Source organism: Varanus komodoensis, unplaced genomic scaffold (assembly GCF_004798865.1).
Source record: "Varanus komodoensis strain SLA01 unplaced genomic scaffold, ASM479886v1 scaffold2, whole genome shotgun sequence".
Lineage (NCBI taxonomy): Eukaryota > Metazoa > Chordata > Lepidosauria > Squamata > Varanidae > Varanus > Varanus komodoensis.
In genome coordinates, this window is record NW_025335568.1 from 7,780,679 (window position 1) to 7,803,449 (window position 22,771).

Below are 22,771 nucleotides of genomic sequence, written 5' to 3' on the forward strand. Positions count from 1 at the left end.
TAAAATTGAGTACAGCTCCTTTCCCTGTTCTTTTGACTTGCGAAACGTGGCAGCACCTTTGAGGGTGCTCATTTACCGTGTAGGTACAGGGACTTCTGTTAGAGCACCGAGCATAACTGCTTGCTGCAGCCGAACGAAGGCAATGAAAGGAGCTTCCAAGAAGTCTACTTCTCCAACCAGCACGTTGGAGGCCTCGGCATCTCGCGGTAACTTCTTCATGAACTTGTTCTTCAGCTGCATGGAAAGAGGGAAAGGCAATAGTCCCATTAGCACAAGCACATCTGCCTTGACAGCAGGAGATGCAAAATGCATAAGAAATCTTCTAGCAGGCCAACCAAAGCAAGGAACTAACCAATCAATATAAACATTTGTGATGTTCTCAGTGGGTCTAGCTGCAGCTCATTCACAGTGACGGCTTCCTTCTCCTCCGTTGTCCTCAGTTTTGTCTGCCTTTACAGCCACTTAATCTGAGACTCCCCATTATTTACTTTAACATGCCTGTGATATCGTCCCACGGGATGCAGCCACGTGGCAACACGGGCAAACATACCCGCCACTGCTGGGAAGGAAAGAGGCAGTTGCTCCTGGCACACTCTCCAGGGTTCGGATGAGGGTCGTGAGGGCTGGGATGCGAGGTCTGTGGACACAGAGATGACCGTGGAGGAGGGAGCGCTTATCTCGAGGCTGCCGTCTCCAGGTGTTCAGGCAGACCTTGGGAAATGAGGGGTTTGGGAGTGCTGGACAGGACCTGGGAGAGGAGCAAGAGGAGCCTGGTCTGATCTCTGATCCCAGAGAAGAGCCAGCCAACTAGAGGGCCTGTCAGATCTCAGGGGCTAGCTCTTCTCCAGAGGGGCACACCCAGGCGTGGAGCCCAGGGCTCTGGAAAAGGAGGGTCCTTGGAAATAGCTTCCAGCTTGGGTTCAACAAACCACTCTGTGCATGCTCAGGGACTCTTCCTCTGTTGGCTGTTAGTTTGTTGGCTATATGTTGGAAATACAGTGATTTTTGCCAAAGAATGGTCTGTTGGTTGAAAGGAAGAAGACGGGAACTCAGCTCCTGACAACCATTAGAATTAAACAGCACTGTGGACAACTGAGGAGTCAAGGTGGTCAAAGAAGTGAAATGCTGCCCAAAACAGTCTCAGAACAATATGAGCGCATTAGCAAAGCATGCCACAATCACTGAGAATGCTTTCTGATACTCATGGAAATGTTAATGCAGCAATGGCTCTTCTCCAGTGACCTCTTGCTTTGCCAGGATGGGACTGCTTCATGCCTATCCTTCCTTATTTCTGCTAGGTAATTTGGCTCTCCTTTCACACAGGACCCTGAGCATATCCCAGACAGAGTCCTGTCGCACAACATCAGCGCCAGGGCCAATAGCTGGCTTATGGCTGGCTAGATGGCCTGCATTTCCCCCTAAGTTATGTCAGTTTGGCCGGGGAGGGCATCCCTTTATTTGGTTTTCAAGGAATTCTCCCTTAGAAACAGGAAGAGTCCCTCTGCAGATATCTCCTTGAAGGGTTTGCTTATTTCATCAGCATGCCCTTTTTCTGGTACAGCAACCAAACCAGAAATATAACAAACAAAATACAAGTCACTAGGAAAATGTAAAAGCATTTGTTTCTCAGCAGGATTCAAACAACAGAATAACCCATGTTTCGGCCCACATTAACATATCGTCTGGCCCTACTCTCAGTAGCCCTCACTACACGGGAAGGGCTAAGCAATCCAGGAATGCTCCATCCCTCGATTATTTAACTTTGTGTTGTCACTCTGGCAGCAACCTAGAGATCCTGTTTTGCATGCAGACTAAACAACCCAGGCATGGAAAGTCCCTGCTTTGTTGAGCCACTTCAACTGAAGCGATCAGGTAGCAGAACTCAGCACAACTATCATGTTGTATCTGATATAAAAATAGATTGCTGCGGTGTGTGAACCAGGGCAACAAACCATAAGCCCAATCAGGTGCATTTTAGCTCTTGTACCATAACCAACGGGCAGGTTTGCAATATATGCGATTCCATCTATCAGTCTAGAATAAGACATACGTTATGAGAAAAAGCATGAATTATGAAAATTGAAGTTGGCAGTAAAAGCACACTCATCTGCCGTAGTGACAGAGATAGAATCCCATTCATTTTAATAGGATGACACAAGAGTAAATTTATCTACTGAAGAGGAGTGAATTCTACTTGCAATATTAGTAGTGAGCACCAGTGTCTCATAACTAGGAAAAGAAACAATAATTCATGGAACAAAATATGGCCTGTGTACCATTCTGTGATTTATTGTTGGTTGAAATTGCATAAGAAAAGGTTTTAACTCCAGACCGACTTGACGTGATGAATTGATTTCAGATGCTTCTACAGGGAAAAAGTTTCCACTTCTTATTCCATTTTAAAACAGTACAGATGGAATAATAATCCAACTGCAATTATTCAAGTTTTTGGTGTACTAGCCAATATCATATACACAATTTCCACATATCCCCTTCAGATACATTATGAGCTGACATTTGCTTCCAAAAGGACACACAAACGGTATGATATGGAAAGTGAGGGACATCTTTGAACTGGTAATTTTGAATTCTGAACCGGTAATTTAGGGAGAAAATCATTTTTCTCCTTAAGAAAATGAGCTGCCTGGCTACATAGATATACTGCTTAGATATGTACTCTGGTGGAGCCACCGCTGCTTAAGGTCTCCTTACAATAAAAAAGCTCACATCTGCTTTGCCCATAAGGAGGAAGGAGGCAGCAACCCCACCCTGGTTTCAGCTGTACAAAGGAAAGGAGCCAAGGCATCCTTATATGTTTTTTGTTGTTGTTTAGTCGCAAAGTCGTGCCCGATCCATCACGACCCCATGGACAACATTCCTCCAGGCTCTCCTGTCCTCCACCATCTCCTGGGGTCCACCCAAGCTCACGCCCACTGCCCCAGTGACTCCATCTAGCCAGCTCAACCTCTGCCGTCCCCTTCTCCTTTTGCTGTCAATCGTTCCCAGCATCAGGCTCTTCTCCAGGGAGTCCTTCCTTCTCATTCAGTGGCCAAAGTATTTGAGTTCCGTCTTCAGTATCTGGCCTTCTAAAGAGCAGGCAGGGTTGATCTCCTCTAGGACTGACTGGTTGGATCTCTTTGCATCATTGCTTTTTAGGACGCCTCAAAAACCTATCAAGGAGTCCTCAGTGAGAAAATCAGGGAAGCTTCCCAGAAAAACAACATGAAAAACGCTACCCTTTGTCTGCCATGTGCAGCTGTGGGAAACTCTTGGTAAGTTTTAAGGTGCATTCACCATTCACATGGGACAACTGAGGCTCAAGAGGACGGATCTATGCCCTCACAAACCAAGCAGGTCCTCTGAGAATCCTCTGCAAAAAAGCTAAAGGATTGAGTAAAAATTCCAGAAGTGAGAGGCAGCCTTTATAGCCCTTGCCCCCCCCGCCCCCCCCACACCAGAATTTGTGGTGCAATTTAAGGCACGGTTCATCATTTCCCTTAGCATCCATTCTTTATACAGGCTACAGAGGACTAAAGAGTGAAGCAAAGCACTTTCTCTCCTGGTAATCTCTCTCCTGTATCTCACGCATTTTTCTCCTCCTCCACTTTGTCCCCAGATGACCCTACCCACTCAGAAACCTTCAGCTGAAATCCCAGTAATGCCACTAGTTCACAGTAATTCACAGATTACGCTCAGTGCACTTCCCTTCATCAGCCTCTTCCTCCGGTAGCTGCTCAGACATCCTTCCTTGGGATCGTCTGCCAACAGCTTAAACGGGTTAGCAAAGTTAGCTCCTCATCTTTCTACCCGGCTCCCTTCTGTTCCTCCATTCCAACCCAAGGAGAATGAAAAACAATAGACCGGAGTGAAGGAGAGATCTGTGAAACTGCAAACTTTGCCCCACTGTCCAGAAAGGTCTGACTTCTATATCCTCTGATTATCTAGATTTCTGAAATTCAGTCGGTGTCCAAATATATCCCCAGGGCATCTATCTGCACCTCCAGATGATGCGTTGCAACGGTATCATGATACAACAATAATGGAGGATGACTCTCCTAAGCCAGCTGGGGTCCGACTTGCATGCAGACACACAGGCACGCCACCCCAAACTGGAGACGCCATGAGGACAGAGACTGGAGCGAAGAAGGACTTTCAGAAGTTTTAACACAACTTTAAATGTGTCTGCTTTTACAGTGATGGTCTGCAAGATGTGGCAGACTATAAAATCCAGATAAAGTTTTTTTCATTTAAAAATATGCAGATTGAGTAGGCTCCTGTTCTTACGAATGGCAGTTTCAGTAGAAAGAGAGACAGATCATGCCCAAATCCAGAAAATGCAGCAGAGCATCTGTTGTGTGGAGCACGTTTGTGTGGGTCCTGACCCAAGATAAACCGAGGCAAGTGCTTCAGGAACAATTTACCTGGATCTTGGATCTGGTGCCAAAGGCATCACTCAGCTCTACTGGAGAATATCTGCAGTGTGCCCAGAACTGGGGAAATCCCCCACCATCAAGCCATCTGAATTCCTCGAAATTTGGTTCAGGCACCAAGGAGTTGGGAGTATTTTGTCCAGTACGAAAGCATCCCTACAATCCCCTGCTTTTGTGGACTCCTTTGAAGATACTTCTCTATTCCTGTGCCTTGAAGGCACAGTTCTGTGCACGTTTCCATGGGAAAAGTCCTAGAATCCCTAGCAATCCCCAGGCAGGATTTGCAAATATTGGGAATCAGCTGAATGATGGAGAGGCACCAAGTATTAAGTATGCACTTCACAAGTGAATTCATTCCCATGGCGGTCCAAAGTAGATCCTCAAGCCAGGATCTTTGATCTCCTGGGAATATCACTGCTTAGGACACTGAAATCATCAAATGCTAGCTGTTGTTCAATTCCCTGCCTTTGCATTGTATATGACCACCCTTTCCTCTCCGAGGATCCCTTCCCCCAGATTCCTTGCATGAGCATAGTTGAACATGCAAGGGGGCAGCTTCATACACATGTATGTGGCAGAGGGAAGTTTAGCAGACAACAGGTAAAGCATCTAAGCTATAATCCAGGGACAGCCCTTTGGAAACGCCACACGTATTACACCCTGGCCTTCCCTTCCTTTTCTCTTATTCCTCCAGCATTAGCCTCAGTTATTATTATTATTATTATTATATTATTATTAGAACATTTCTATGCCGCCCCTTGCCGAAGCCTCGGGGCGGCTTACAAACACAATAAAATACAATAAAATACAAAAATAACAATATAAAATTAAAATTAACAATATAAAATAAATAAAAATATAAAATATAAAAGAAGTCGCCCTGGCCAGTTAAATAAGCAAATATTGTTAACAATTAAAGTGACGTTTAAATAAAAAGGTCTTCACCTGGCGCCGAAAAACAAGTAACGACGGCGCCAGGCGGACCTCTCTGGGGAAGTTCACCTCCTTTATCCTGGTTCCGGACTGCACACCACAAATACATAAACTAAAATTGCAATGAGATGGAGCAAAAGGACCATTCAAGAAGGTCTGTGTGTCTAATTCATTGTGTGGAAGCCAGTTTAGCAAACTCTCCAGGCAAACTGGTCCAATGAATTTCACTTTGCAATACAGTGAAAATCCCAAGTGACAATTCACCGTTGCCGGGGACCCGCTTGCATTAAACAGCTCCAGCTAAATTAAAACCGTCTGGCAGCAATCAAAGAGTCACAATAAAACAAAGCCATGGGCTTCAAAAATTATGGAATTCAGTTTTATAAGCAAGCTGGTTGCAACCTGTGCAGGTGTTAGAATCCAGGCATTATGCAAATCCGTTTCCCTTTTCTCTGGAGTCCTCCAGGGTGAATCCAGGACATCAAAGCCACATCAGAGCAATCAGATTCAGCCCTTAGGGAACTGCCAACTGCAGAAGTTAAACAATCACTAGTCAGATCAGGGACAGAAGACGGAGGCTGTAAGAGGCCCTTACACAATCCCATCAATGAAATGAGCTCTGAACAGCCGGAAGTCTTGGACACATCTCTGCCTGGACCGAGCGCAAAGCCCTCCTGCATCCCGGCCAATTCTTTTTAAACTTTAGAACCGGCCCCACGAGAGGCGGTGGGGGAGACTCTCTTGTTGATATGGGAACACAGGAGTCAGGAAAGTGCCGCAAACAGTGGGACAAGGGATCCCTGTGTGCACTGACCATTCAATGGTGCAGCTGGCAAGACCCATCTAAACACATCCTGCATCTCAAGCTTGGGCTTTCCCAGAGGAAAGGGAAAGTTGTTTATGCTTTGCAAGGTGCACACGTATCAAAGCATATTTTCTGCTGTTCCCCATAGGGCAGCATAAAGCGGAGTAACCTGAAAAGCCAGGTGATGCAAACTTTTCTTTAATAACTTTTACTGCTAGTTGACCTGGGATGGGGGAGGGAGGCTTAAGATTCATTGCCCCTGGGGGCTGCCAAGGACATTTCAACAAAGCACGAAGAACTGAACAATTTCCTCCCTGGGAATGCCAGCAGAGCGAAGGGAGGGCGACGCCACAGGTGCCCAGTTTCCTGTGTGCTGCTCACTTAACCCGCAAACAGGAGAAACCCTCTGCCAGGGCGCTCAGCGAGGATACATTCTTTTATGCTAGGAGACAATGGAGTCTGCTTCTGTTCCCAACAGAAGGCATCAAATAACTGCGTTTGAAGACGTCTCCATATCCCAGCTCAGTTTTCTCCAGCGAGTACACTCCAGCCTTCCCTACCAAGGTGCTCTCCGGGTATGCTGGACTCCAACTCCCATCGCAGCTGGGGATTATCAAAGTTGCAGTCCCATACATCTGGAGGACTCCAGGCTGGAGGGGGCTGAGGTATATTCTTGCTCTCTCCGCCCAAATTCGGCCACGATGCCAAATCTGGGCAGCCAATCATCACCTTTCAACTAAGCAGCACAGCGGTGGCATCACTGCGGAGCCCATCTGCGACTTTCATCTGCTCGGAGTTTCATCTTCCTTAATCAGGAAGGTTTCCTAGGTAAATGGGACACTAAAAGAGATTGCTTGTGACTCAGGGTGTTGCAACACATCCCAGCTTCACGTGTGTGATAACCATGCGAGCTTAGGTGAAAATGGAAGTGCTATTTTCACCGAATCTGGGGAAAAAAGGAGCTAGCGGAACAGTAACGAGGAGCATAAGTATTAAGGGAGGAAGTGGAACAACCTCACTTTTCTACCAGGAAAAAGCAATGTAAGAACTGCTTAATAGCTAAACTTCTGTAAGGGCATCGGGTGGCACCCGGAGAACTCTCAGAGTTAGCACAGACATGCTCTGCTAGCATTAACCAGTCCATGTACAATGCACTGGGCACAATGCACTTGGAAGCAGCAACGCACCCCTGAGCTTCAGCAACAAGCCACCATTTTCGCCCATTGCATAAGAGTTCTCTCACACGAATGCCAAGCAATTAACCCCAGTGCTGGGAAACTGAAATAAATGCATGGTGAAGTTGGGTTGGGGTAGGACTTCACCACAGAGCCAGTGTGGTGTAGTGGTGAAGAGCATTTCTCATTCACTCATTTCTCCAAAGGAAACCTGCTGAAACTAAGGAAGAGACTACCTTGCCCAAAAAGCCAGTGTGGCGTAGTGGTGAAGAGCACGGGACTGGGACTCAGGCGATCCGGATTCTTGTCCCCGCTCAGCCATGGAGCCAACTGGGTGACTCTGGGCCAGTCACAGACTCTCAGCCCAACCTACCTCACAGGGTTGTTGTTGTGGGGATAAGATGGAGGAGGAGAATGATGTAAGCTGCCTTGAGCCCTTCGTAGGAAAAGGGCAGGATGTAAATCGGAAAATAAATAAATAAATAGGAATGACTACAGTGGTCTGAACATTTTAGAAGGGGGAAACCGCAGTACAAAGCTCAGAACAGACCTTAGGTTAAAAGTCTAATAAACTCAACCTACATAAAGCCTGAGCGCCAAAGCTGCCATGTTGGTAAGTTCACGTAATACTGTTGCAACGTCACGATGGAACTGGAACTCTGCAGCTGGCTACCTGAAGCCTGTTTGGCTACCAAGCCCACTCAGACCCTTCAGACCCCTGGATGCAAGGAATGCATCCATCTATTGGACTATCTATCTAATGTCCCACCTATTTCCCCCCTTGAAAGGAAGCCAAGGTGACTTGTATATTCACCCCACTCCTCTCCATTGTGCCCTGTGAGTTAGGCCGGGCTGACTATGCCTGGCTCAAAATCCCCCAGATCTCCTGAATCCCAGCGCCATGCTCTAAGCACTAGACCACACTGCCAATGCATCATACCAACCTCTTTTCTCATAAGCAGTTTCCGATGTTTTTCTTATCAAAATGGCTTGCCTCATCTTTAGTGATCCCTACCACGGGAAACAATCATTTGTGCAATGATTCCATTGCTTAAATATCTTGCCTCCTTCTCTTCTTGCAAGAAAACCAAGACAATTTTAGACTTTGCTCCTGCTATGCGTATGTGAAGCTCACCTCACTGAAGGTCTCCATCGCTGTTTGAAAATGCGACAAAAAGGAGGAAAGAAACGAGACGGGGGCTGCCAGACTAGGACCTGCTTCTCCTGCGTCCCAGTGCAACGCTCCTGCCACTACACCAGAGCCAGTCCAGAGTTGTCCTGACATACTGGCAGTGCCTCCTATATTCTAGCAATGCATCGCTCCTTAACTGATTCCACCAGGCTCCATCCATGCCCCATTCAGTGCGGTTACGCTTCCCGTTCCCCTTCCCCTTCCCCTTCCCCTTCCCCTTCCCTAGCCTAGCCCAAGGGGCCAGTCTTTTTGCAATCAAAACTTGGCAACCTGACGATTAGGTCAGGAAAGAGGCAGACCAAGGTCAGCAAACATTATTCTGCTTCTGCCTGGCACAGCCCCCGACGTGTTTCTCCTCTCTTTTTTCCTTTGCACTGTCAAACAACAACGGCTACCTTCGGTTCGGTAAGACTGACCTCGCTGCTTCTGAGTAACAAACTGCTTTTTCAACAAAGACATTAAGGATGTAACCCCCATGCATGTATGGACAGAAAAAGGTCTTACGACACACACACCGAGCTAACAAGAGCAAAGTCTAAAATTTTAAATTTAGTTAAATGCAACCTAGAAATGTAAGAAGGACAAATCTTGGCAGGCATGCCAGTTGAGGAAGAAAAACACGTCTCCAGCAACTTCAGACTGCCGTGTGCCCTTTGTGGCTGTATAAGGCCCTGCAAGAACACCAATTAACTTGAACCCTGGTTACTCTCTTACTATCCTGCTGACAGTCACGTTCTTACTTATTAATTGCATAATGGAGTCTACCACTGTGATACCACATAACCGCAGTCTCCACTAGCATCAAAGGGCCACAAAATGCCATGGAAAAGCCAAACATGGGCCAAGTGGTGAAGACCACGACGAAGAAAAATAATGGAGAGAGCGAGGTGGATTCAATTCGGGAGACGTAAATCCGCAGTTTAAGTCACCAAGGGGGAGAAAGTCTCCTGAAGCTGAAGAAATGAGCAAGTTCTCCTTTTGTGTAATTCATACAGCAGAACATGGTTGCATGTGAATTGGTTCCTACAGCAGTTACAATGTATTTTGCCTGCAACATAATGGAATTTCCGTACAGTCTAAGCGCAGTTTGTGTACCTATTTTTGTCTCTCACTCTTGAGAGCTTTGGCTGTACAACGATCCACAAATTACATAAAGCAATTGCTTAATTAATAAAGCTCAGCATGTTTGCCTGGTACATACATGGGAGAGTAAAACCTAGCCCTAACTCACTCCCTCTGACAACCACAGAATTAAATATCCATGCCATTGGCTGACTGTTATAAATATTGCTGGCTTGACTGCTGTAAATATAGTACATTAGCTCCCCTTCTATTTACCTCGTGCAATACTGGGTGGTGTTTAGCAGTTCCTATGTCAAGGTAGTCAGATATCTGACAATGCAGAAGATGCCACATCCTTTACCTGCTGCTGCCAGAGGTCATCCTGCCTCCTCAGAGACAAGTTATGGATTTGTTCTTCTAATCAATCAGCTTTTATTCTGTAAAATAATATCCATGCCATGCAGCAAGCCATGTTGAAAAGAATTGCTACAGAAGAGTTAAGCTTTTCTAGCAACCTATCAAGGCAGCTGCTTAAGCCAATGTGGCAGATCCAAGCACTGAAACCAAATTACTGGGAAACAGTTAGAGCCCCCCTGTTCAGGCCAGGAATGCTAATGATGCCTTGTTTGTAAGCTGGAGCCTTTCCGTGAAGAATCTCTTTGGTAGCAAATGGCTTAGAATTATTTTGGGTTGCTCCTTTAGTATCTAACCCTGGGATACCTACTTACTCTTGCTTCTCATCTGCATTCTTGCTCAATATTCCCATGGCTTTAAAAGTGTTTTCCTTGGAAGTGCTGTGCTATTTGTACCTAAGTCCAGCCACCGGAGCCTTGAACCTCCCACAGGTCTTCCTCATCCAAAGTCAGAATCACAGCCTACATCTTTTGGAGGTGCCTCACAGAGGCTGGGCTGAACTCTCAGAGCTGCCAGGTTTTCCTTCTGGCCAATTCCAGTAGACTGGAGAAGAAAGAGGGCCACTGGTCATGGAGAGCAGGTGGTCTAGAGAAAAGCATTACTCACTGTGGCCACAGAGGGAGATAAAAATGTTTCAAACATGCACAACAGGACTCCAAAGAATTCAAACACTGAAAGAGGCCAGCAACTAGCCTAACACATGAAAGAGATTCCCAAGATAAGTGGAAGCTTTAAATTTAGTCCTGTCAAATTTTTAAATCCCTACTCATCTTTACTTAAGCTTCACTCATGCACTGCATTTCCAATTAAGGTACATCTTAAAAGTGACATAATTCCAGCTCTTGAAGGCACACAGAATGTGAATGAGTGAGAGAACCTCAAGCGGTAAGGAAGAACTTTGGCTGAATTTAGAGTTCTCTTGCAGGAAAGGTGTGGACAGACTAGTTTTGGTCCACTGACAGACAAGAGAAATTGTGCAAAAACTACAAATTGGCAACTTGGAAGTAGCATGAAACCACCAAGCCAGGAGTTTCTGTCTTACCACTGGCAATAACCAATGGCTTCCAAAAACAACCAGTTCTTAAAGCAGCAGCTGGCCAAGGGCTCATGATTTTGCCATCATCCGCAAACTCTCTCCTCCTCTTGAACATCATCACATCTTCTGCTGGTACATCATCACAAGTGGATGTGCATCAGGTACACCACCAAGCTTACCTGTTCTTTGTCAGGTTTGTCAGAGATGTCATTCAAACTGGAGGAAGTCAAGTTTCTATGTGTCATGGCTGGGCTACCTGGAGGTATAAGATCGAGATCCTGTTAAAGCAACACTTGCAAAGTACAGAGAAGGACACAGAGGCCCAGGATGCAGTAATACTTGACCAAGGTAGTTGTAAGCCTAATATAACAGACTAAATCATCAAAGAATATAACAGCTAAACTAGTCTAAGAGAGAACGCTATCCCCATCAGCCAAACCAAGCGCCTGCCCTTGGCAACTGCAAAATAAGCTGACATGGCACTCTCCAACATCATTCCATTATCCCAGGCCACCTGGAGGAGTGCCATGTCTTCATTTCCTGCTTCTGGACTTCCAGGAGGCATCTCACGGGCTTCTGAAGGTAACAGGATGTGGGACTTAACGGATTCTTGTTTTGATTCAGCAGTGTTGCATTTATATTCATGGGTACTTGACTCATTTTGGGGGTCATAAGTTAGGAACACTATAAGCATTACCCTAATTTACCCAACCAGGAACTCACAGCTTGTAAGAATATCTGAATGATGTCCTAACATAACCCTTCTCCCCACCAATCGTGTCAGATAATGGACAAGCTAACTGGGACAGAGTTACTTTCCTGCTCCTGGAAATGCTTTACAGCCAGAGCTAGACTGCCCAGATTAATAACAACTTTACTTAACACGAGAGAATGAGGCACATTCTGGATGGCAAACAACTGGGGGAAGAAACCCCTCACCCTTCATTAATTAAATCTTCCAAGTTAAGTTCATTCTGCAGACAGTAAGAAGCCTAATCAAGGTCAGAGATCACAGAAGCCATCTGAATCCATCCAGAAGATGCTTGGGCCTGGTCCTACAGACTGACCTGCTGCAGCTGGTGGAAAGAGGGGCTTATTGGCACAAGCGGAGGCGCACAGATCCAGTCTGTCCTTCTGATACTGCCTGGTGGCTCAGCTCCCACCAAGCTGGATGCAGCTAAGATGCACCAACTTGCAGCGTGGCCTTCATGCAGGCCAGGAGACCATGAGAAAGGTGACCTTGAGGCACTCCTTCCTCTGCATTCCCACATCCTGGCTCTTCCACAGGCAAGGCCTGCTCCCCCACAGGGTCTCTGCATACAATGCTATACCAGCACAACATTCTGGCTGGCTGAAGTCACGGGAACAAACCACAATGGGATGTGGAGAAACCGCCACATTTCTCCCCCGACCAAATAGCTGGACTGCGGGCACGATTGTTTCTGTGGATGCCAAATGCATTCCAAAACGGTAGGGTTCACAATTTCATTCAGAAAAATGCATTGCTGTTCCTCACTGAAATCAGTACCATCCTATGCATGTTCTGACAGAGCAAGCCCCACATTTCTCAGCATGTCCCAGCACTGTAGGGTTTTTCTGTCTTGTTCCCATGCAGGTTTTGGCTAGAGGCCATTCGCTTTTACGGGCTGGCTATTTGTTGCCATTTCACCAACACTGCAAGATGATGACCGGCAAGCAAGGCCGTTTCTTTAGCCAGCTGCAAGCTCTGATTGCCACAGCAATTGAGTGACTCTTTCCACGCAGTTCTTTTAACTAAAGGGCATTGCTTCAGGGGGCTTATTAAAAAGGAATATGGTCAATGAACCTGCACAAAAGAAGCCTCCACCTGCGCTGTTGTTTATACCTCAAACAAAGTGCTGCAGGTTGGGGATTGCCTAGAGGGAAAACAAAACCATCCCGATTTGGCTAAGGGAGACTTCATAATAATCTAGGGGAGGAACACACAACACTTTCAACACTCCTAACTCACAAAAGGACTACATAAATGACATATGCAAACGAAACCAGTTCCATGGACATGGGCATGCAGCGACTCTGCGCTCAGCTGGGCGAGGAGGAGGCTGCGCTGAATCCCCATGAGAAGGTGGGCTCACAGAGCACAGCGTATCACCCTAAGTCACTCCACAGGGTTGTCACAACAAAGAACCGCAGTGCATTTCAGTTGTGCCAGGCCGCCACCACCGAAAGATAACAGCTAGGCAAGCAAGGCTGGCAAGCTCAATTCAGCAGCAGCCCGGAAAGAAAGCAATCCCTGCACTCTGACTTTGCAACCATCCTGGACTGAACTGGTCCAGGGCTTACAGTGCAGCATACCTGAGCTCCTTTCCACCGACCTGGAAGTCAGCGTCCCGGGTTGCGAGGTGGGGAAGCTTTGTGTTAGAGACTGGATACTGTGGCCAGGAGTTCATGTCTTCTGAGCAAGCACACCCTCCGATACGTGCACCGCTTGCCAGTTAGCTGGGCTGTTGCAGCACACCCCTCTTCCACTCTGCATTTCGGCCACACAGTATGAAATCACTCACTCAGCTTAAACCACAGAACCGTAGGAGAAAAAGAGGGCGTTGAGGCCGTCCATCCCAACCCCTGTTCCCTGACAGAGGGGCATCCCAGCCCTGTGTGACCACGTCCAGCGATGCCGAGTTCACCCTGAGCAACTGCTTCTGTTGCCTGCCTACTCAAACACTTGGGAAACTTTCTCAATGTTGAGCCAAAATCTACTTTCCTATAACTTAAGCCCAAGTGTGTGAGAGTCTTTTAGGTGCTTTAGTCTCCACCTCACATTCTGCAGCTTCTTTTTTTAAACAATTTTTTAATCCATCCTGCAGTTTCCAATCCATGCATCAACGTTCCCGCTAAGAAGAAGAGAGCCATTTCCACCTTTAGCAATGTGTCTGGGAATTCCAATTCCTCTGTAACTCTTGTTGCTTCCATCTTGGTCACCAGGATGACACTGACGCGACACACACATATGCATGCTCTCTTTCGCCCACACACACCTGGAGCACACGGTTCCCGGAAGGTCCACCCTGTGCTCCACCCCCATCCCCACTTACTTAGCCATCCCACGCTGGGGCTGCGCTGCACGCGGATTTCGTCATCCGATGTGCGGGTCGCTAGGCAGGGCACTGAACTCTCAAGCGGGCTGCGGGCTTTAGTGTTGCAAGCGGAAGGCAGAGCAGAAGTCAAGAAATGCAGCAACAGGAGGACGCAGGAGAGAACAGAGCAAAGGAAGAGAAGTGCTAAAGCAACTACATAAGCAAGGAAGTTAAGACCAGACAGCGTTCAGACACTCAGGTTAACACGCTACAAACGACACACGTCCACAGACCAGCTTGTGCCAACTCTTTCCAGTTACTTGCAAAACTGGCTCATGGGCCACCTAAGCAAACTTTGCAGCTTTCCAGCTTAGGCACTGTTCTGACTTTCTGCATTAAATATTAAAAATGAAGGGGAGATGAAAGAAAATATGTAAATATGCTCCTAGATAATCCAGGCTGAATTCAGGCATGGCTTGTGGGATTTTGCCCTCTGAGCAGGTAAGCCTATTTGCACAACTGGTTTTTGTACTCTGCACAGATATGAAAACCAACCTCTGAGAAGGAGCTGCAAAATATCAGAGCCCTCGGAAAGACAGTGTGAGATCTGATCTGGGCAATCTGCCAGATCCTTTTCATTAGGATGCTGCCTATTTTACAGGATCAAGTGTGCACTTCTTGAATGCATTCAAAAAATGAGTTTTGCTGAAACCTAATCCAGGAATGGCCTCTGTATTCTTAAGAATGTTGACCTGTGGCAACCAAAGGACTTGAAGGCTTACTTGTTTTGCTGGCCTGTCTCAAAAGTATTGAAGCCCTGCTCCAGCCCAAGGAAGCCACAATTAAACAGCCGGGCTGCAATCTAACATACACTTATCATATTGAACAGAGTGGAATTTACTTCTGAGGAAATATGTGCAGGATTACACCGTTAAGCCTTTAAGATACTGCAAGGGGTTTTTATCCTGTACAGTCAGATGCTACTAAATTCTCCAGGTTCTGGCCCAGGCAGCCAGAAATGTGTCGTGCTGGTTATCAAGAGGCCTATTTGCAGTTCCTAATCTGCCCAGTAATAGCTGCAATACATGGTCTATAATGTCATATTCCGAACATCTGACTTCAAGAAAAGATGTGCAAGGAATCCTGCCAGGATGGGGAATCCAGCGCCTCCTTCTCTATGTGCCCTCCTCTCCTTGAGATCTGAGGTGGAGGTCCTGCTCCGGGAGCTCTCCTTGAAGGAGATTAGGAGGGTGATAACGCAGAGGAGGGCATTCTATGTGGTGGCACCCCAACTATGGAATGTGCTCCCCAGAGAGGTTCTCCTGGTGCCGACTTTCAGCTTCAGGCAAAACCCTTTAATTTTCCCATTATTTTAATGTTTAATTGATTTTAACTGGGGTTTTAGTATCTTAATGGTCAAATACTGTGGGGCTGTTCTATTCTATTTATTTATTGTCAGCTGTCCCGAGACATTCTGTAGGTGATGGGATAGAAAAGCTTTTAACAAATAAAATACAATAAAATGAATAAATCTGTCAGAGTTACTGACAGCTCCTGGCTCAGCTCCCCGGACTCCGGTCTATTTTATCAAGGCCGAGCAGCAGCGCAGCATTGGGGAGGGGGGGGGTGCTCACTAGGAATCAAGCCCTGTGAGGTGTGGTTGGAGCTGCACAAGCTGTGGTTGCTCCTCACGCTGAAGAAGGCTGTTCGTGGGGCACGCAGCCACGGACGCCCCCCAGGAAAGCAGCTGTGCAGCTTCCCAACACTGCTCAAGCAGCGTCTCCCTTCCACGGCAGCTACAGCCACCTTTTGTGGGCTGCGGCCGCTGATGAAGAGGGGGAAGCTTCCTGGTTGCGCAACAGGGACTCAGTGAGCATCCGTGGGCTTCTTCTCGGCTCAGCTCTCTTTGGAAGACCAGAGAAGGGTAAGAAGAAACCCATGAATGCTTGGAAGGATGGATTTTGACAGCGTTTGACCCATTCATAACTTCAACAACCATGCATGTTTTGCCTGAGTTTATTCTTTAGCCTTTAATGAGTATGTCCAACAAAGGATTCTGAATTCAACTCTAACGTATTACGCACAAGTGCTTTAAGAGATCTGCATTATATCAAACTGTTATTTTAAAAGAGGTTGCTTTTAAAGACACAACAAAATGGGGCAGGGAGAATTTAAAAATCACATTTAAATAAAACTGAAACTTGAAAATTTGTTAATCGCATCTAATCTGAGCATGCCATAGGAATTTGCCACATTCTGATTAAAATCTGCTTACTCTCAGGGCAATGTAAAAATTCTTTGGAAGGTACATCTGATCTTGTCACCTAAGTGACCTGTGAGAACAGCCACTGTACTTGCTGCAAACATTTCTTAGGCATTATTTAAATTTCCAAGCCTCATCTGTTTAGATTCACTCTTGCTCTCAACACCTATACTCAGTGAGTAAGTTTTCAAACCTTTCTTGTAGACTCTTTGTCAAGAGGTGCCCAAAGACAGATACTGGTGGACCAAAGATTTGCAAGTTTTCATGTGGAGAAATGGGCCACCTTTGCAGGCATGAAAAATGCTGATATCTGAACAATTGAAAAGAAGACAGCCTTTGTTTTGCCCATAATTCTTAGCCTACATGCACATCCACGAACAAAAATTCCATTTTATAACTCTTCAAATGTGCTAATGACTAATCTGCTTCTCTTTTTAACTGTCACTTGCAGAAATAGCTCTTCTGTCAGACACCCTTCCCTTCTTCTCTCTTTTCTCATTATTTTAAAAGATCTGTTAATGCATTATTCAGCTTCTGAGGACAACTTGAGCGGCACACCAATGAATAAAATTCTCTTGCTCTGACCTGCAATAAGCCGAACTGTTTACCACAAGGTTCTTGATGCATTTTTAACAACTCCTGGTTTAAATAAATAATCATGATAAATAAATGATTGAATTCTCCATTTCCAAGCCATTGTTTTATACCAAGGGTATAGATGGTATCACAGGTTTCCTCATTTCCAATGAGGTTGCAAGTTTGACTTTAAGTCATGATAATATCTTCACTTGAACCAACACCCATTGGCGAGAATTGTCTGAACTATATTCGTAACAGTAAGTTTTTTCTCACGGTCTACCAAACCTATCCCGGCAAAGTATATTGCTTGAACCATCCTGTCTGTCTGATCAGCTGAGTTCCTGGACAACCACAGGCTCACTTATTCCCTCAACAAAACACAGGCAGCAAGGGCTGGATCCACACTGAATGCAAAGGAACTTAAGTTAAATCCTAACAAAGGCAAGGCTACTGGGATTTAAAGAAGGCTAGGAATCCAGTAGATTCTTACACCAGCGAACTGGAAGTCCCAAGATGGCTCACACCTGAACCCATGCAAGTCACACACCAGTGTCCCCCATCCCTTTTTGGCTCAGTGGCTTATTTGGAATGTTGAGAGCCCATCGGGGGCACTGTCACAAAATGGCTGTAATGGGGGGGCGGTATGGGTATCGTGGAGGGTATGGCTGGTCACAAAACATTTACAGCCCGAAAGCGAACTGGAGAGGGAAAAAGAAAAGCAACTTGCCTAAAGACCTAGGGATAAGGCAGAGGGGAAGATCTGCATCCAAAACAGAAAAAAAAATCCTTTTGAACCCTAAACATGGATGGCACTGGAGGACAGCACTTCATTTTGAAACATGTCACCTCCCCAGTTTAAAAATCATCAAAAGTATCTTAAGAAATACAGTAAAATTCCAAAGGGCTAGGAAGCCAGATGGACCACGTGTGACGCCCTCAGTCCACACGGTCCACAAAAGCATCCGGGATTTCATCTTGGCCTCTCCTTGCTTTCCACTGTCAGCCACAGCACATATCTGGATAAGTCAATGCAAGATCCCTAGGTAAATGTATGTCAAAAACCAGAATCCAGACACACATTAAAGTCCTCTTCTGCATCCTTTCCCTGGCCAAAGATGTACCGTCCCCTGATTCTTCCCCTCTGCCCCAGCCTTCTTCATCTGCACCAAGGGAGAGAAAACTGTTTTAGCACAAGGAGATCTTTGCAATCTCAGAGGTAGACAGGAGCTGAGGGGCAAAGGAGTGGAAGCACAGAAAAGGAAATGGGACTCCAAATACAATAAAATGCACCCACAACCAGGATTTCTCCCGTAAAGCTTTTACTGATGGTAAGCAAGTCTTGCCCATCTGTTTCGACAGAGAAGACCATCATGCTAGGGAAAGTCGAAGGCAGAAGAAGAAAAGACCAAACAGAGACGGACTGACTCCATAAAGGAAGGGTTGAATTTGCAAGTGCTGCGCCGTGGAAAGAATATTTTGGAGGGCTTTCTTTTGTAGGGTTGCCTTAAGTCAGAGACATCTTGACAAAACGTAACAACAACACCCAGACCTTAGGATGGGCAGAAGGTGTGTAGGGGCAACTACACAAAAGCTGGGTGAGCGAGGGAAGGGGTGGGGCGAGGCAAAGGGGGCACAGCTATTTGAAGAATCCTAGGAGGGTTCCACTGGGAGCCCAAGAGGGCCAGGGGTGGTCGCTAGACCAGAGAATGTACACCCTTGCTGCAGGGACTAAGGAGGCTTGATCTAGCAGGGGGACGAGATGCATTTCGTACACACACCTGCACTTGGATAAAGGAGGCAGAAAATGACCAGGAGCGGATGAAAGGGGGCTGTAGTGAAGGGATGGAGGGACTGCGGGATGGCAGTGAAGGGGCTGACCTGGAGGAGGCATTCTTCCTCCTTGCTAGGATTTGTTCGGAAGGGCGATGTGTCCCTGCCTATTCCCCAGGCCTTTTTCCTTGCCGGAGCCACACATCTTGTCCTCAGCCCTTTTCCCACTGAGCTGGACAAATTTTCCGGTCTCCATCGCTGGTGCCCTGCTCCACATCAGCGCCTGGGAAGTGCTGCAGTGAGGAACCGGCTCCTAGCACAACACTTGCCGAAGCTGCCGGGACCCCTCTCTCTGCTCTCCAAAGTCCATCAACAGCCCAGTCAAAAAGCCACGCAGTGTTCAGTGGGAGGACCTCACACAAAACATTATTTGAGAAAATAATAGGGCCATGTTGAATACAGCAACTGTGCCCAGGGGTCCAATGCAAGCCACTGGGCTCCCCCATCTGGCCTGCAGGGCAGTCAGAGGAGGGGGCTTGGTTTTCCCTGGAGGAACCGCTGATGCCCCCAAATCTGAGTCACTTGCCCAGCACACACACCCCCTGCTGACTGAATCCCTCTATGCATAGCTCAGTCAGCCTGAGGGAAGCTAAAAGGGCAGGGCGCAGGGCAAGGATCCTGGCTGGTACAGCCACTCCCAGGACCTAATTCAGCCCGGTGCCGCCGTCTGCCCCAACCCTGCCCGTGTCTGCACCCCCGGAATAACCAAACACGAGCTTGGCAGAAGGTCCAAGGAGAAATGGTCTGGGAAACCATCTACAAAACTGGAGTCCCATTCCTGGAAAGAAGCATTTACATTTAGACTTTGAGACTACTCAGAAGAGTGACAAAATCCGGCTGAAATGCTGACGTTGACACAGTTTTAGGAAGAGAACACGAGCCCTGCTGGAGGTTGCCATAGAAAGTTTTCTCTGCCCTCAAATCTCACACCAGCTGGCTGAGCAGAGGGAGGTGAGACTGGCAGCAAGCCTGGGCCACCAGCCCTGCTGAAAGAACAGATGTTTTCCTCTTCCTTCCCCCTGCCTTTTTCCTTGTGTGCCGTGTCTTTTTAGACGGTAAGCCTGTGGGAAGGGACTGGCTGGTTTAATGGATTACATGTAACAAATAAAGCACAGAGTAACAGAGATATATGGAGCATATTATGTGGGATATTTTTTCCTAAAACCTGAATAAAGCATCATGTCAGACAGTGCCACCTACACCAGGCATTCAGGACTGCACCTCTTCTTAATTTGAGGACTTGCTTTTCATGGAATTTCAGCTGAATATCGCCCTGCACACAAGCACCATCATTTTACTGAATTATGCTTCCAGCGCTGGACTAAAGACTCACTAAGGGCAGGAACTTGTCTGTTTTTGCCTGTGCGATGCTGGAAGGCTCCGTATGCACCAAGGGTGAGCAACTCAGAGCCCTCCATACATTCCTGGGCTGTAGCTTTTGTTGTCTCTCACCACTAGGTATGTTGGCTAGGGCTGTTAGTTCTCACACATACCCCACTTGCTAAGGCCCTACGCAAAGTAAAACAGCCCTGCATGTAAGACTCCTTGCTCTTAGAAATCTAGCCCATCAGGTTTTAAGCTTTCTCCCTGACATACTAGCTTTCTAAGTGAAGGGTGGTTGGTTGGTTTGTTGACAGGAGATTGGTACAGTCTCAACAGTTTCATAAAAGGTGACCCTGACTCCTGCTTTGAACATTACACAGAAGCTAGAAACATTTGTCTTCTCTGCTTTTCCAAGCATTCAAGTTCCAACCCTCATATATATAGCAGGGGAAAGCTCGGAACAGGTGTCTTTATTACAGATGGGGTCAAAGTACTACTTTTAAAAAAACTATCACTTGCATTCCTGAAAGAAGCATCTTAAATGTAAACTACTATCTTGGAATAATAAACTCTTATCTGTACGGAGTAGATGCCTGAGCACAGAAGTGCAATACACTGAGTCATTTTGTTACAGTCATGTGAGTGGTAAATCTTTAATTAGAGACCTTGGCTTTTTGCTTTTATTTTCTTTTAAATCAATATTTTTCCTAAGTCCCCTCTCACCTAAGTCCCCTGCCATGATACAGGGCCTTACGCACGGCTAACTCCTGCATGTTCAAAGCCATGAGATAAGCTTAGAAAGCATATTTTGGAATAGCGATGTCCCTGGTTTATGGGCAGGGAGGACCGGCCCACCCCTTTCCAAAGCAGTTCTCAGAAGAACAGCCTTTGGGCTGCCAAACCAGCATAGGAGACTCATGCGATGTACATCTGTGATCATGCCGGGACTACAAACCTCTTTTCCCTGTGACACTTGCTGGAATCTCACATTATTGCCCAGAATTTCATGTTCAGCTTTGGAGGACAGCTTTGTAAACTGTCACAAGATTCTTTGTAAAAAGTCATGAGATTCTTTCGAGCAAATGATGGTACAGAAAAGCTGTAAGTAAGAAGTAAATAAATAAGTAGTATGCCTGTTTCACACTAGATGCTTTACTCAGTGTTTTATTTGCCCAAGCAATTAACTAAGACTAACACAAACAAAAACACGCCCATATCTTTCCCCGGTTAGCAGCAAAGATATGGTTAGAGCAAGGCGCCGCAGCATTAGAAGCTTCCAGAAGCCATGCCTGAGATGTCGGCCAGCATGGTCTGCTAGTCTAGTCGTGGGTTAGATGCGTTGCCATGAAGTGACGTGGAGTTAGTGGGTTTTCTTGTGGGTCTCTAAGGGAACGCCACAGCCCACTGGCCTCTGCATTACCATTATCGGGGTTGGTAAACATCCTACTTGCAGTGGAGACAGTCTTCCCAATGTCAGCCAAGGAGCGCAGGTTGGACTTTTTGGTCTGGTGCCGATGCTTCCTGAGCAGCGTGTAGGTGACCTTGTCCTTCATGTCTTGCTTCAGTAGTCCTGTCTCAATCTGATTGTCAACGACCATCTCTGAGTTTGGGGAGTGGAGAGAGAAGAAATAGAGGTCACTGCATTAAAACTAGGAAAGTTGGCTGGAAATTTGTAATTATGCTGGTAAATTCACCTCTACCAATACATCTAGGGCAGCACTGTCCCATCTGGTGACAAGCGTTGCAATACACACAGACAACAATGGTCATGCTATCTCTTCAGCCTGGAGAAGAGGAGACTCAGAGGGGATATGTTGGCGACATACAGGTATGTGAGGGGGTGTCACACGGAGGTGGGTAGGGACCTGTTCTCCCCTGCAGAGGAAGGCAGAACGCGCTCCAATGGAGCAAAGCTCAGGGAGCCAAGGTTCCATTTAGATGCCAGGAAGCACTTCCTGACAGTCAGGACCCCGAGGGTGTGGAATGGGCTTCCACGAGAGGTCATTAAGGCCCCATCGGTGCGGGTGTTCAAGGATAGGCTGGACATCCACATGGTGGGCATGTCGTGAGTGGAGCCGGCTGGTGCCGGAGATCAGACTAGATGGCGCGGGAGACCCCTTCTGACTCGCTCTGTTTCTATGTTTCTATGCTCGATACGAATTTTAGTCCAACGTATTAAGAAAGTGCTACTTGGGGAAGGCTACTTTAGGATTTCTGAACTTTGTTTTGTAAACAACCATTTTAAAGAACTGCCTTTCATTGACTTTGAAATGGCTTGTTCTTCTTTACAATGCATTATGTTAAAATGAAAGCTAGCATTAATTGCATTTGGGGTCATTTTGTTACCCCAGAGAGCAATGATTCAGGCAAGGAAAATGCTGCATGTGAAAAGGCCTTTGTCTGACCAAAAGTTTTCCCCAGGAGGTTTGAATTAGCATTAAGAATGGCTTTCAGGAAATGCAGGTACTTTAACATGTAATCTTCTCTGAGGCAACACATATCAATAAAATCTGCATAACTGTACTTGGTCTATTGGCCTTCAATTTGCATAAAAAAGTTTTGCCTGCAAACCTTAAATCAGCCTCTAAAAACTTGCTCACATTGAATTTTAATTATATGTGCTAGAGATTTTAGTTCAGACTCTTGGCTTTGAAAACAAACTAAGAGGTTAAG

At 46.5% G+C, this 22,771-nt stretch overlaps 1 protein-coding gene across 5 annotated transcripts in view; it reads right to left on the reverse strand.

Annotated features, from left to right (window-relative positions):
• Nucleotides 1-22,771, reverse strand: part of SLC4A4 (solute carrier family 4 member 4) — a 199,896-nt gene that overhangs the window by 71,095 nt on the left and 106,030 nt on the right. For 2 of the 5 annotated variants that reach the window (XM_044428216.1, XM_044428215.1), the window contains exons 6-9: nucleotides 21,519-21,698; nucleotides 14,122-14,217; nucleotides 11,227-11,303; nucleotides 77-234 (exon numbers count right to left, since the gene is read on the reverse strand). In XM_044428216.1, the coding sequence (XP_044284151.1) occupies nucleotides 77-234; nucleotides 11,227-11,303; nucleotides 14,122-14,217; nucleotides 21,519-21,698 (511 nt within the window). The remainder of the gene's footprint in view (nucleotides 1-76; nucleotides 235-11,226; nucleotides 11,304-14,121; nucleotides 14,218-21,518; nucleotides 21,699-22,771) is intronic. The other 3 variants (XM_044428217.1, XM_044428220.1, XM_044428218.1) reach the window with 3 other exon arrangements.